The sequence below is a fragment of the Rhipicephalus microplus genome, chromosome 4 (assembly GCF_043290135.1).
Source record: "Rhipicephalus microplus isolate Deutch F79 chromosome 4, USDA_Rmic, whole genome shotgun sequence".
Classification (NCBI taxonomy): domain Eukaryota; kingdom Metazoa; phylum Arthropoda; class Arachnida; order Ixodida; family Ixodidae; genus Rhipicephalus; species Rhipicephalus microplus.
Genome location: NC_134703.1, coordinates 55,925,823 through 55,941,591, shown reverse-complemented (window position 1 = coordinate 55,941,591; position 15,769 = coordinate 55,925,823). Strand labels below are relative to the sequence as shown.

Sequence of the window (15,769 nt, the reverse complement as noted above, 5' to 3'; positions counted from 1 at the left end):
CACTTCCAGATGGACTACGCAGAGGAGACAACGGAAAAAAGGAGAACACTGGAGATTGAGAAGGAAGAGACAGAGGAGCTCAAGCTTAAGTACAAGGTATTTGAAGTCGTTCTTCGCTGCCAAGCATTTTCCTGTTCTTATAGGTAGTGAATTGCTTACCCTTTATGCTTTAACTCTTCCAAGGCCGTCCAAGAGAAAGAAAAGGTAGTCCAGGAGGCCCTGGCAAGTCTGAAGGCCAATTTTTACTGTGATCTCTGTGACAAACAGTACACAAAACACCAGGAGTTTGACAACCACATCAACTCTTACGACCATGCGCACAAGCAGGTATGTTACAAGATCTACATATGCTGTCGAAACAAATAAAAAGCTGCCCGCTGCGAGAAGAAAATGAGCTAGCCACCTTTAATAACAAAAATTTTTTAAATCTAATAGGGGCCCTGCAACACTTTCTCAGTGTGGTCGGAAAATGCTGCTGATCAAAGTTGAAGCTCCTGTGAGCATGCGAGTCGAACATCACAGAGGAGCATGCGACATGTAATTTACAGTCAATTTTTAAGTCAGTTAAATATCATTTCTCTTGGCAAATGATGCCATAATCCCAAATTACAATACCATAATTTTTAAAAGTCCGCAGTCATTAACTGATTTGAGCATCGTAAGCTGCATAGTTGCCACGACCACCGCAGCATGCCACCACGTGCTTGCACGTGCACTCGTGATCACTCTGAAAGTAAGGACATAGGTTCTTTTTCTCTGTGTGATTCCTTCTACATAGCCTTCAGCGCACTTACCATTATGGAAGGAGAGAAAAAGCGTGCGACAAATCTCTCTAACTCCACTTGTACTGACAAATTCTAAAAATGTTTACAGCAGTTGGTTTGCAAGGCAACGAACTCTCTTATCAAGGCCATTCTATGATTACTCAGAAAAGTGTTGTGGGGCCCCTTTAAGTGCACAGAACAGGAAGAGAAGAGAAGGAAGTGTATATTGGTGCAAACCCAGTTCCTGCCAGCAATCCAGCCTGGCATAGGTGACATGAAGGGCAATAAAGCATCGAGAAGGTAGCTGACTAGGCTGGCCGTATAGGCTTCTCGCTATTGCTCTTTACAGCTCTTTAAGGGGCAATCGATCCCAATAATTGAAACACTGTGCACTTCCCGACATGTTCCTGTGCATGAAGCGTTGTTAAAGCGGTGTGTATGTCAGTGTAGAAACAACCTTGCAACCCAACAGAAGTTCCTGTGTCTTTAGTGCCTCCCTACCGTTGTCTGAAAAACTGAAGCAGAGTCAACCAAATAGCAAGTTTTCCATTGTTTGATGGTAACACTTTGACAATGCCTTGTGTGAAAGGTTTATCAAGACTTATGAATTTGACAGAAATTATCATGTATGAAAGTAGGTGACACTGCTCATTGCTCATGTATGATGAGAATGTTTGCTGGCATAAAAAAAAAAAAGTGGTGGATCAAAATGATGTGTTTAATCAATTACATTAATCGCTTAACTGCTTGATTTTTTTGGCACTACTGCACACGCCATGCCGAATTTCTTTTTGGGCATTATGCAGAAATCTCTGTTAGCAATGCAGTGGAATGCCGCTAAAGACATGTAAACATTTTTATTGGAAATTATCTCATCGATATAAAAATAACTTGTTATAAACAATAAATAATTAAAAGTTAGTTTTCATAGATAATAAGTTAATAATTAATTACATATTAAATAAAACCATTTTATTCAACATCCGAATTAGTCGAGAGCTCCAGAAGTTATGCTTCTGTCAAATAATGCACACCGGTGGCATGTCGACTCTCTATGACTGCGCTGCTGAGATGTGGGCAACGAGACGCGAACCAATGCTTCGTGCAAGCATGTGCTCTCTCAGTTGTCGAAAATTTCACCTCAAGTTATATTTGTTTATATGTTCTCTTCATAAATGGTAGAATACACCCGTCTAGTGTTTTTTGAAATTATTATTATTATTAATAAATGATAGTTGTCTCGCTAGTGGCAGGGAGTGAATTGAAGAGGCAAAATGAGCATGCTTGGGTTTATCAGGGCTTGTGAATTTGTCGCCACCCGAGTTACCTCGCAATCGGCAGTGAAAGGATTAAAGAAAGGGTTTAGCATAGAACCGCTAGCTGCGTTTGCAATGTGGTACTCTACCAACAAATTGTGGTGGCTCTGTGATGGTGTTCTGCTGCTAAGCACGAGATCATGGGTTTGGTTATTGTTTGTAGCCATGCATCGATGAGAGTGGAGTGTAAAAACGCACATGTACCTAGATTCTATACTAACTGAAGGTTTCCAGGTGGTGAAAATTAATACAATGCCCCCGAATATGCGTGCCAAACCAATGCACAGGTAGACCGATACTTGTTCATAGGATACAACATGCTAAACTAGCATACTTGTTCAGCATGTTAAACACCATGAATCAGTTAATTGATAGGCATATTGCTAGCCAGCACCTTGAACATAAAAGGAACCACTAGTATGGCATGAATTCAATGACTGGGTGAATGGCTGATGCAGAGACTGAAGGAGCTGAAGCAGCGCGAGTTTGGCCGCAACGTTTTGTCAAAAGTGAAACGGGAGGACAAGGGCCGCGAAAAAGAGCAGCGGCGTCTCCAGCACTTGGCAGAGCTGAGGGCACATGTGGCAGTGATGCGGTGAGTGGTGATCCTATTATTTCGGTTTGCTCTGCACTACTAGCTTCCAGCATGTTTTCACTCCAACTTTCGTAAGGTCTGAGAAAAGTCTCACGTGGGTGCTAGATTGTTTCTTCAAAACTATGTTTGGCCACTGTCGTGCGGTGATGTGTGCTTTGAGGTTTTTTGCAGCGTTGGTGAAGATTAAAGCATTGTAAACGGTTAAATGGTTGATTGGGCATGTTGCTACGACATATTGGAGGGAAACAGCGCGAAAGACAAGAGACCTTGCAAAGATACCACAGCAGCAGCGCTGGTGTATGTGTCCTTTTTTGCCTCCTTGTCTTTCGCGCTGTTTCCCTCCTTTGCGACCAGACACTCTCTCTTTTTCTGGCTAAAACTAGATCTGTATATGTCACGTTAATGATGCAGTTGAAGCCTGCAGGCGGAATGGCATAACTAAAGAACTGATTAGGTAAGCTTTAGTAATTACTATGCTTTACCAATTACTCTCTACCAAGATGCTACTAATCTGGAGACTAATGTCATCAATATAGTCTGCCGCGGTGAATCAGTGGCTACGGTGCTCTGCTGCTGACCTGAAGATCCCTGCCGCAGCGGTCGCATTTCGGTGGAGGCGAAATGGTCGAGGCCCATCTGCTGTACGATCTCAATGCACGTTGAGAAACGCCAGATGGTCGAGATTTTCGGTGCCCTTTCCTACGACGTCTGTCATAATCATAGCGGGGGTTTTGGGACTTTAAACACCAGATACTATTAATTTCATCAATATCATAATTGTTATTTATGCAGGTCTAAATATGAAAGTTCAGTACAGTTAGATATTAACACTCTTTCTACAATAATTGCATCTAGGAAGCAATAAGTTTCTTTCTACATTGAGGGAATAAGCCTGCTGTGGTTGGCATTGTTGTGTCAGCAGCAAACGTGCTGTCCCTCTCAGTTACTCACTCTGTTTAGAAACGTGAACATCTATTCTTGCTATTTAACCATTTGAGAGATTATGGGGGAATGTGTCCCACTTTTTCTTGTTCAGTAAAAGCTTTCACCACCACATCGCGTTGCCATTAGCTCTACATTTTTCTGCTACGTTGTATCAGAAACATTTAGGAAACCTCGAAAATATATTTTGCACATTTGCAGTCCATAGTAGCAGTGACACATTAAGAATTTTGTTCTGTTGAAGTTTTTAAAAATTGGTGTCACATTGTGTGCAAAATAGCTAAAGTTCTAGATTTGTGGTATCTTGCTGCTTTTCCGGATTATGAGGAAAAGTAATTTTAGTTTGCAACTATGGGAACAGTATATAGGTCAGAAATCATGTTGGAAGTGCACTTGAATGAAAAATGAATCGGTTTTTTGCTTAGCCCAACTATATAACATGCATTTATAACTGTTTTTTAAAATTTGATTGGCATTATTGCATCACTAAACAGCACCTAATTACGAAAGAGGCCCTCCCCTCTCTTTCTCTCTCTCTTTTTTTTTTAAACCACTACGAGAGCAGTGGTTTAAAATGAGATTGAAACCTGTGGCTAAGACTGTTTCAGAAATTGAGAGCCAAAGGAAACCAATGACAAAATTATTTTTTAGACAGCCAGGAAGCAAGAGAGAACACGAATATACAAGATCTTTCAAAATAGCTAATATGTCAGGCCGGAATGGAGTTCACGAATTTTATGCAGCTGTTGCAAATGCACTTACAGGATTCACGGCGTAGAATAATTGACTGTGCATCGGGCTAGATACTGACAGTATAAAAGGACTTGAGCATGTATGAAGTGTCCCTCTGTACTGTTTGTATGGGGGCTTTTCGTGCAAAAAAATTTGGCAAAAGAATTACTGCTTAACATTGTCGTGAGGCAATTGGGACACGTGTTGTCCCAATTTTTCACGGTAGCTTCAGGAGTCAATGGGACATATACGTCCCACATTGTTTTTTTTTTCTGTGAGTGTACTATTTTTTTGGCTTCATACTATTGGCTTTATACTTTGACTTCATACTACTCAAACATCATTAAAACGTAATTGCATCTTACACAAAAATAAGTTTTTGATATCCAAAAATTTATTATAAAGGTGTATTTCTAGCACTATGTCTATTGCAAGAGTACTCTTTATTTACTTAATTATAACTGATATTTTCTGATATTGAGGTTTGAGTGTATTTCTTAGCACATTATTTAGATATTCCAGAGGCGTTATTTCTGTTATTATGCAAAAAATATTGATAAACCCAGAGAGACTTGAGGGATGGTTGAGTGTCTACTGATACGAGCAATAGTATATAAGCGATATATCTTCCTGCTTTTTTTATTAACCACCAGTGGCCTGCATAAGTAAGCACACACTCATGTTTACTGCTTTCTATTACTTTCACCTACATAATGAACTCTTTTATGTTTATTTTGAATGTTGCCGTTGTGTTTCCTTGCTGCAGAGGCCCCATGGAAATGGGAACTGGAGAAAAGTTTCGAGGACGCTTTCAGCAGGTGGACTCTGTGGAAGAGACAAAGCCACAAGCGTCCCCTACAAGGCAACAAGCATCACAGTCTCCTACTCTCTATGACAGCGATGAATTCCAGCAGGATGCTGATGAATTCCAGAAGGATGACAATGAGTGCCAGCAAGATTCCAATGAAAGACAACAGGAGGATGCAAATGGATTCCAGCAAGATGCCGATGAAAGCCAGCAGGATGCCGATGAAAGCCAGCAGAATGCCGATAAAAGCCAGCAGGATGCCGATGAAAGCCAGCAGGATGCCGATGAAAGCCAGCAGGATGCCGATGAAAGCCAGCAGAATGCCGATGAAAGCCAGCAGGATGCCGATGAAAGCCAGCAGGATGCCAATGAAAGCCAGCCGGATGCCGATGAAAGCCAGCCGGCCACCACTAACACCAGTTTAAGTGACAATGAGGAAATCGATGCAGGAAAAGAGCAGAATCTCGAAAGGCAGCCTGAAAGCCCACCAGCAAGTGCACCAGAAGAAGGAGAGGAAGAAGTGAGCATCCCACAAACGACCTTCTTTGATGATTGTGACATGTTCGAACTGCCACCACTGCCTAGTGAGATTCCTCTTCCCAGTGACATTCCACCTCCCCCGCTTCCACCTCCATCCTTAGGCCTTACCATCTTGGACCCTGGTCAAGAGAAATACTCTCCGGAAGAGCCCACACCTGCTCTTCCAGAGCCTGCTTTGCCGGAGCTGCCGCAACCTGTCGTGCCTGATCTTCCAGAGCCTTCATTGCCTGAGCAGCCACAGCCCTTGGTGTCTGAGCAACCTCCGCCTTCCACATCATCCGTAGAGGTGCCACTGCCAGCAATAGAAGAGCTGCCTCGCATCGAGGAGTCCAAGTCCAAGTTGCTCATCGGCAAAGCATTGGCTAAAAAGCGACTCATTGCATTTTCTTTGACTTCAAACCAGCCCCTGCAGAAAGCCTTGGAAGTCAAGAGGGCAAATACAACAGTTACTACTACTGCAGCAAAGCCGGTAAAGGGCGCCTTGTCATTCAGCTTTGCCCGTAAGAATATCGGAAAAGTGGCTCCCATCTCAAGTGCGCTGTTCAAGGAAGATGACGACCAGCCTGATGAGGAAAGCTCAGATGCTACTGCTGCAGATCCAACCAGTAACGAGGCACAGCCGGCTGCTACTGAGAATAAAAGCACAGAAGAAGTTGAGAAAAACGAAAAGCCAGTCACCGAGCCTGAGCAGCAAGAAGACGGTAACTTTTACTTTGTGACCCCTCCCAAGAGGTGTAAGGTGAAGCCAAAGTTCGAATTTGTGAAGTTTCTTAAGAGCGATAAGTTTGAGCTCAAACTTCCTGATGATGCTGTTGAAGGAGTTCCGGAGAAAAAATTAAAGATTGAGTCTCAGGATGGAAGCAAAAAACCGGATTCCGAAGAAAGTCGCGGGGATGCTAAGAAAAAACAGCAACCTTCTAAAGGTGGGGACAAGAGTGAAGGATCTACAAAAAGCAAGACAGGTTCTCATGATGTCTCCTCTCGAAATGGCAACAAGAAAAAAGAGAGTGCCAAAACAGAAAAAAAGGACCGTGGCAGAAGTCCGCACAGCAGTAAGCACTCTAAGGACAGAAGAAGTCGTTCCCGTGAACGTAAAAAAAGTCGTTCCAAAGACAGAAAGCGAAGTCACTCCAGGGAGCGAAAGAGAAGCAAATCCAGGGATCGAAAAAGAGGGCGATCCCGTGAGCGGCGTCGCAGCCGTTCTCCGCGAGATAAAAAGAGGAGCAAGTCAAAGGATGGAAAGCGAAGTCGCTCTAGAGACAAGAAGACATCTCATGCTAAGGACACAAGGAGGAGCAGGTCAAGGGAGCGACGGAGGAGCAAGTCCAAGGACAGGGGCAAAGACAAAGCCGACCACAAGAGTGCAAAGGAAACCAAACGGCGGTCACCTAGCCGGGAGCGGAGAAGTCGCTCAAAGGATCGTGCTAGGAGCAATGCTGACAGTCAGAAGAAAAAAGAGAAGTCAGCAGATGACAAGAAAAGCAAAGAAAAGCATACCACTACAAAGGACCACAAGAAGAAGGATGTAGCACGTATAGAAACGGCAAATGCAGAGCCACAGGCTTCAAGTCCGGATGCACCACAGGATGATAGCACTACACAAGCAGTGAACGGGGACGAATCTACTGGTGATCAACAGGATGAAGAAGAAGAGAAGCCGGCTAAAGGGCCATCACATTCACCAGAATCTTTTTCCAAGCAAGACCAAAAACAAACCCCTGATTTGAGCACTTTGCAAACTCCATGCCCCAAAGAACTTGATGAGGCGGGTGTGTGCTTGGAGAAAAATGAGCCAGTTTTGAACCTGATGTGCGAGGACAGCCCACTTGACATTATCGGAGAAGCAGACAGTTATGACAGCGCAGACGTGGTCCAGCATTCACCATGTAAGGCACCAAAAGTGTTATCCAATGATAAAGTCTCGCTTTATGATGATAAAGTCGAGACACGCATAGACTGTGTCGCCAAGCAGCAAGTTTCTATAGCTACCTGCACTGTTAAGGTGGATGAAAGTGATCGTCGCAGCAAGCTCCGAAAGTCTGATTCTAAGCCTGATTCCCTTCCACAGATCTGCACTGACAAATCATTGCGTGAAGAAACAAAGAAAGCTTGTACAGAAACCACAGCAGTTAATCAGAAACAGCTTAAAAGCCATACTGGAAAGATCAAGAAAGCTAGTGACAGCTCTGAAAGCTGCGATGATTCCATCAAGGCACAGCAAAAGTTCTTAGAAGAAATAGAAGCTACAAAGAAGAGCGCTTTTGCGACTGTACAGAGACAAAACTCTGAAAGCAAAGCAGAAGCTTCAGAAAATAACAAAAAGACTAACAAGGCTAGCAAGCTGAAGAAGCCAAAACCTGAAAGCGCAGAGCTATCGACAACGGAGCTCCTAGCCCTTCCAAAGGAAAAACCTGACAAAGTAGCTAAAGAAAAGCGAAAAACTTCAAAAGATAAGTCACCAGAAAAGAAAAAAAAGAAAGCAAAGGGGAAGCCTAAAGCGTCTAGTTCAAGCTCAACGTCGTCATCGTCCTCCTCATCATCGTCTTCAAGTTCATCACGTAGCAGCAGTTCAAGCACCAGTGGGAGCTCGAGCAGTTCCAGTAGCGACTCAGACTCTGAGAGTTCAAGCAGCTCGTCTTCCTCCAGCTCTAGTTCAAGTAGCTCAAGCAGCTCATCATCTTCATCCTCTTCTTCTTCTTCGGAGTGTCCTCAGAAACTGAAGAAAAAGAGGAAGAAACTGAAGCTGAAGTCAAAGATGCTTAAGGAAAAAATGGCAGCAATGGCTAGAATGGCAAACAAGGCGGAGACTGCCAAAACTGTTCTAGCATGTGCCACCATGCTCACTCAAGCTACTTCTGCTGCGAACAAGCAAACACCAATAGACAAGCAAACAAAGCAGACGACGAAGCATGTGGGTAGTGCATTACATGCCGGAAGTGTGTCACAGGCTGCATGCACAGTTGATGACTCGAAACCACCACAGAAGCTTGTGCAGGAGGTTATTGCTTCGAGAGGTTCCACCGAGCAAATTACCGTAAAGGAGACATCAAAGCAGGAGGTTACTCCTTTAAGAGGTTCCACCGAGCAAATTACCGTAAAGGAGAAATCAAAGCAATGGGTTACTGCTTCAAGAGGTTCCACCGAGCAAATTACTGTAAAGGAGACATCAAAGCAGGAGGTTACTGCTTCAAGAGGTTCCCCCGAGCAAGTTACTGTAAAGGAGAAATCAAAGCAGGAGGTTACTGCTTCAAGAGGTTCCACCGAGCAAGTTACCATAAAGGAGACATCAAAGCAGGAGGTTACTGCTTCAAGAAGTTCCACCGAGCAAATTACTGTAAAGGAGACATCAAAGCAGGAGGTCACTGCTTCAAGAGGTTCCAACGAGCAAGTTACCGTAAAGGAGAAATCAAAGCAGGAGGTTACTGCTTCAAGAGGTTCCACCGAGCAAATTACCGTAAAGGAGACATCAAAGCACAAGAGAAATTCAACTTCGCAAGCTAGTGTTAATCTCGATCCAGTTGAACCTAAAGACTGTGCACAAATGAGCAAGAAAGGCGCGGATAAGCTGCACAGTGCTAAAGTTTCGGACGGAACGTCCTCAAAGAATGTCACTGGTGTGACACGTGATCCCAAAATTCTGCATTCGAAAATGGAGACAACTTTGGATGTGGATAAGGCATGCGTTGACATTGTGGATTCTAATTTGAGAATTGAGAAGACTACTTGCAACGTTGATAAGGCACATGTGGTTGATGTTGTGGATGCTCCGTTGAAGATTGAGAAGATGGCTTTTGAAGCAGGTAAGGCATGTGCCGATGTTGCAGATGTTGCCGTCAAGACTTTGAAGCGCTCCAACAGTGCTCGTGAGAATAGAGTAGATGATAATGAAGCCAAGAAGCTTGATTTTACTGCTGCTAAAGTAAATAAAACTAGCCCAATGGGTAAGGGACCTTCTGAATCTTCACCACCAAAGTCTAAAGCAACTACATCTGGCCCAGAAGTCAAGGGAGCTTCAGAACCAATAAAAAAAGCCGTCGAGGTGCCTTCAAGTGCGAGCTCCTACAGTGCTCATACTGAGAAACATGTCGACACTGGGCGTCAAGGAAGCACCGAGCACAGTGAAGAAAAAAAAAAAGACAAGAAGGACCACCCCCCAGGCAGTCGACGGCCTGCCGTTGATGATAAAGAAACCGAAAAACCTGACAGCAGAATTAGGAAAGAGAAAAAACGGAAGAGCGAGCCATCTCCAAGGAATGAGCCCGCAAGTAAGAAAAGGGCTTCCGAGGAGGACTCGCCAAGATCAAAAAAGTCTGCTAGTAAAGGAAGCAGCCACCGATTGCCAAAGACTGAATCCGCTACTGCAGAGCATAAGCAACCTCTTTCAAAGCAGGAAAAAACCAAAAGTGAAAAGCCAAAAAAGGAAAGTAGAGAAGCAGCAAAAAAAACTAAGGAAGAAATCATTTTGGACCCAAAAGAAAGGGAAAGACTCAAAAGTGAAGCTTTGGAAAAAGCTCGAAAAGAAGGCAGCGACTGCATCAAAGTGAAAACACCTGATCGAAAGAAGGAAATCAGTTGGCCTATGAGTCTTATTAGATATACTAACAGCAAGCCATTTATTTCATATGGTTGCAACCCTATTTATGGCAAAATCGGTATAGCAGTTGCAAAGGAGAAAGGGCCTGTGAAGAGTAATTCGGAGATGAAAGAAGAAAAGAAAGAAATTCAAGAAGCGCTGAAAGAACCTGCAAAAAAGGACAGTCGTAGCAGAGAGCACAAACCTAAAGATGAAGTACCGTTAGTTGCACCTGTTGAAAACAAAGTGTTGTCCCCCCCTAAGGAAGTACTAGTAAAAGAATCGGAAGTCACTGACGTTGTATCTCCTGACCTTAATGCAATGTCGGGACTTCAAGCTTTGCAGTGCCTGTATGATAACATGGATAGTCCAGAGACTGCAGTGAAGGAGCTGGACTCTGAAACCGAAGTAAGCCACCGCGAGGCTGATCAGAAGGCTGCGCCAGAAGAGACACCATCAAGCGATCAGTGTGAAAGTGTCGAATCGGACACAACTGGACAACATTGCAGTGTCGTTGAAAGCACACCACCCAGCCCAGAAGCTCTTGATGCAAAACAGCCCTCAAAATGTACTCCACCAAGAAGCCCCCCAGAGCAAGAATTGCCTGAAGTGAACATGGAGGTCTCGTCAAAACTACAGTCCTTTATAGCAGAAGAAACAGAATTATTACTCAATAAAATAGAAATGACTGCTGAATCTGAAGTGTCCGTAGAAATTGTAGAGCGAAAAAGTGCTCAGGAGCACCAGTTGGATGTCATTTCACCGACCATCACTGAGCGTGCTCAGGAAGAAGTTGGGCTCCCAGAGACCGAGAAGAAAGGTGACATGCCCTCGCCTGATGCTATGGATGTAGCTGATGATGTGGTTGACCTGCTTTCAAACAGTGATATTTCTTTGGAAGAAATGAGGTTATTGGAGTACAGTTCACACATCACAGTTGAAAGCCCAGCAATCATCGAAACTGCTTCCGCAGAGACAGTGGAAAGCGTAGCTGAGGATAGTGAACTACAAGAGAAAATAGCTATTAAAGTGGATCCAACAACAGAAGAGGTAGCAGTACCTCTTAGCCCAAGCACACCTTCTCCACCCAATGAACGTGTGTGCCCCGAAATCAGTCAGGTGGCACCACTTTGTGCTGACAAGGACCTGACTTCTGAATATGAAAAGTTTATGGAACAGCTTAACCTTGGAAGCTGCATCGAAGTAGACGTAGCACAGGAAGTTGAAGTGCCCAGTGAAGATGGTGTAGAAGCTGAGCTACCTCCAGATGCCGTTAGTTTAGCACCAGCCGAAAACAAGAATGAACTGGATTCTGTGTTGACCTACCCGATGCCAACACCACTGGTAGCTTCAGTGCGAGACGAAGCACCTGAGGTGCCTATAGAAGACATTTGTGCCCTTGAGGTGGCCTGTGAGAGTGAAGTCACCAGCTCTCCATTTTTGCCATTTGTACCACGACCTCCAGCCCCTGTACCTGCACCTACCCCAGCCATTGCGTCTGCCCTTGGTGCAGTCACTTCTTACCTTTCCCCCATTAGTCCTGCTGTTTCGGACAGCCTAGCATCTTGTGTTCTCGCTCCCATTGGGTCCACGATTTCTACAGGAATTCCCATTGTTTCGACATTGCCAGCTACTGCCCCATGTTCTGAACCTGTAGCACCCGTTGCTGTTGAAGCTCCACCTCCTGTCCCTGCTCCAGCAGTTTCAGCTGCCACGCTAGCCGCGGTGCCCGTAATGTCATCTCTTCAGTCCACTGTGCCATGTGCAATTGGCAGCCCCGAGCTTGTGCCATGTCTCCTTGCAGCCACAAGTGCAGGTGTGCCTGTTTCAGGCTCGTCCGCCTCCTCAGATTCTTCTAAAAGCATTGCGCATACAATTAGCTCCGGTGATGTTTCTCTTTCACCAAGTCAACCTTCTTCATCCAAGAGGTCGCACAGAAAAAGACACAGTGACAGTGTCAGAGCAGGTACTGTTGCCGAGGGTGTTTCACCATCTCCTCCTAAAAAGAAAGATTCAAAACATAGCTCACATAAGTCTGCGTCTCAAAAGCTAGATCTCTCTGTTCAGCAAGAAGTTTCCAGTAGCAAAAGTGCGCCACGTCCCATCATAATCAAAGTGCAAGCAAATTCTGAACCAAGAATGGAGTCGGCTGCGCCTCTGATCTCACAAGCAGAGAGTGTAGATGGCTTAGAATGTCTGCCTGTTGAACAGTCAGCACCAGACGTTTGCGCTGAAGTAGAAGTTGGAAGTGACATCTGCACAGAGGAGCAAGTGGAGTTTCCATCCTCAGATGACATGTTTGTAACAGTTATGGACACTGAAGACATAAGTCTCGCTGCTGTCGAGGAAGTGGCATGCTCATCATCGGATGACCTCAACAACAGCTTGGCAGTGCCTGCAGAACAAGTCGAAGAGAAGGAAAGCTCCCCTCCACCACCTCCTCCGCCGCCTCGATACTTGAGGCTTAAGCCGCGCAAAGGGTCATCGTCGTCGTCATCTGTGAGTTCATCCAGCTCCGTAGAAGAAGTTCCACCGCCGCCGCCACCACCACCTCCGCGACCACCTGTCCGTTGCTTGGTGCTTCCTCCCCCACCTGCTGGTATTCTCTTGCCAGCCGGCAGGGGCACCCTCTCAAATGAGCCGAAGAAGTCTGTCACTTTTGCTGATGGCATCCCGCCTGGCAAAGAACCCCCATCAAGTGGAGGCGTCCCTTCACCACCACCGCCTCCACCACCACCACCTCGTGAACGGAAGCACCGCACAAAGGTCAAAGTTATCATACCGTCATCCATAGCAGACTCCCTGCCGCCACCCCCTCCTCCCCCAAAACGGCCACCTCCTCCAACGGCTGCAACGTTACCTGTGTCGGCTGCTGCTGTGGTTACGACCGCAGCCCCTGCTCCTCCTCCTGTTGCTGTGGAAACTGTGGCTGCTGCCTACCCGCAGTACCAGGTGCACTTGCCCCAGCAGGCCTACCCAACTGCTGGATACACTGTCCCATATAACACCTATCCAGCGGCAGGCTACGCCTACACAGCCACAACACATCTAGGGCAGACAGTAGCTTACACCTACGCACCTGGGCAGGCGACTCACCAAGCTATTCCTGTACAGCAGGTGCAGCAAGTGGCCCCTCAGCAACACCTCTATGCCAATGCTACGGCTGCTTCTTACGTGTACCACCCACACCAGATTGTACCAGCAGGTCCAGCTGTGATGCAGCAGCAACAGCAGCTGCAGCAACACCCACCACCTCCACCGCCCCCACCTGTGGGACAGCTACCTCCTAGGCCACCCACGTAGCACTTAGTGATATCGTGCACTGCAGTGATTACTTTGTAAGATCTTTTGTGTTGTGGTTTCATGTGGCACAAGAGAGGACCTTTAGAGGAGCTCAGGCTCCATCGTGGGCTCAAGTCATGGGTGCTTGCCATTTTCCCAACCGTGTGTAACTCCATAAAAATTACTGAGGCAAGAGCTCAAAGCATGATTGTTACATCGTCTTCACAGTGATTGTTTCGGCCGAGGCCGCTGTGCCAGCTTTGATTTAGAACAAGGTGCATGTCACTTAGCTTCTGTTTACAATGTACACCTTGAACATAATGCATTGAACATCGTTATAAATTGTGTAAATATACATTTTTGTTATTCGTAGAATAAACGAAATATTCTTGTGGAAAATTTCACTACAGGTATTTCCTTTTGATAAAAATTTGGTGTAGTGTGAAAGCGTGTGTTCTAAATAGAAGAAAAAACAGCTTTAAACGCTAGTTGCAATAGTGTTAATGTATGTGCCACATGCAAACAGTATGGTGTAGTACTGCCAGCGGTACCATGAGCAAATAGGGGGTTGGGGATTATTCTTGCCCTTTAGCAATTTTCTTTTTGCATGCGGCACTTTATCAGAATAATGCCTGGAAACTATGCCTAGCCATAGAATGAAGTAGCTGCTAATCTGCGAGACCAGTGTCTATAAATATGCATGTAAATTGCTTAGGATTATGCGCTATTGTAACCAGCTAATTAAAAATGTCAAGTACCTACTAGGTGACCCTGGAACACTTGAATTGCAAGCAATATTTATGCTGCAAACACTTTTTTTTATTCAGTAATTGGAAACAACTTCATTCATTAGTAAAGCAACTCCATTCATTAGATTGCATTACTTGTGTCCATGTGATTCGAGTTGTCAATGAATTTGCCTTCACGCTGGTTAGCCCAATTGGTAGGGCAACCGCCCCGAAAGGCTTTGGTCCCGGGTTTAATCTCTAGACCAGGATGAATTTTTCTTCGGCTACAAGAAGCTCTTCCTTCTGAGAAATCTCTGCAGGTTTCCTTGTGAGTTTGTGCCACAAACGGGTGGTTCTCTATTTTTTTTCCTTTCTTAAACCTTCCACCACCTTGTGGATCTCTGCAGAACTCTTGTCTCCTTGTGCTTCGAGTTGTCGATGAATTGGCCCTCGCGCTGGCAATTGCTAGCTTCCTGGTTAGCTCAATTGGTAGAGCGGCCACCCTGGAAAGGCATTGCTTTTGGGTTGGATCCCCGAACCAGGACAAATTTTTCAGCAACAAAAAGCTTCTCTTTTTGAGAAATCTGTACGGATATTTTTCTGGCTTTGTGCCATAAACAGGTGGTTGTCTATTTTTCCTTTCTTAACTTCATAAATTGTACTGTTAGCTTTGGCTATGTTGATCTCCAATTTGAGATCATGAGGGAGGACTTGTAAATGTTGGTTACACGCAAATTTTGAGCAAAGATGCTACTTGAAAAAAAAAAAAAAAGTTTCTTTGATCTGTCACCTAGTGCAATGAAATGTTAGCTCTTTTATAGGCTTTTTATGCTGATTTCAAAAATGTAATCACTTTTATATTATGCATAGTTTTTGTTTTGTACCTTGACAATGTAAAGTGTAACTTTTCTTGGAAACACTTTCTCTGCGACTAAACTTTTATGGTTAAGAGCCATTAATGGCTTATGTTGCTTTACATTAACTGTAAGATGCAAGTAACTAACAAGAAAATGTGTATAAGATAACTAAATGAACAAGAAAAAGTAATGTTAGTAGTCTTGAATTTTTCAGCCCATTCTAATTGCTTACTTCAAGTTCATAACAAGTATATTAGGGATATTTGGTTTTAAAGGAGATAATTGAGCCCTTCACATGTTAAGAAATACTGTGTGAGGAATGCTTCATCCCAATCTGGTCATCACAAGTATGAAGAACATGCTGTCCAAAATCGAGAAGTTACCCGAAATTGCATCTTGAGAAAAACACGTATTAAATATAGAAATTAAAGCTCATCTATGTGGCAAAAATATGCTGTATTAAATTATTTGTTCCATCATGAGAGCTTGGGAATCATGGTTATAACTCCTCATACGAAATGCAACGGCAAGCAGCCGTGAGACAATTTTATGGGGACTCTTAGACAATAAGTTCTTAGTTATTTAAAACGCTCCTCATGCTCTTTGAAAAAGTTTTTAACTTAATTTGAGTT

At 44.4% G+C, this 15,769-nt stretch overlaps 1 protein-coding gene across 1 annotated transcript in view; it reads left to right on the top strand.

Moving 5' to 3' along the window:
• Nucleotides 1–13,956, top strand: part of LOC119172658 (uncharacterized) — a 39,623-nt gene extending 25,667 nt beyond the window's left edge. Inside the window, exons 5-8 of the mRNA XM_075892784.1 lie at nucleotides 10–96; nucleotides 184–327; nucleotides 2,539–2,675; nucleotides 5,116–13,956. Of these exons, the coding sequence (XP_075748899.1) occupies nucleotides 10–96; nucleotides 184–327; nucleotides 2,539–2,675; nucleotides 5,116–13,573 (8,826 nt within the window). The 3' untranslated portion in view covers nucleotides 13,574–13,956. The remainder of the gene's footprint in view (nucleotides 1–9; nucleotides 97–183; nucleotides 328–2,538; nucleotides 2,676–5,115) is intronic.
• Nucleotides 13,957–15,769: the final 1,813 nt, after the last annotated feature.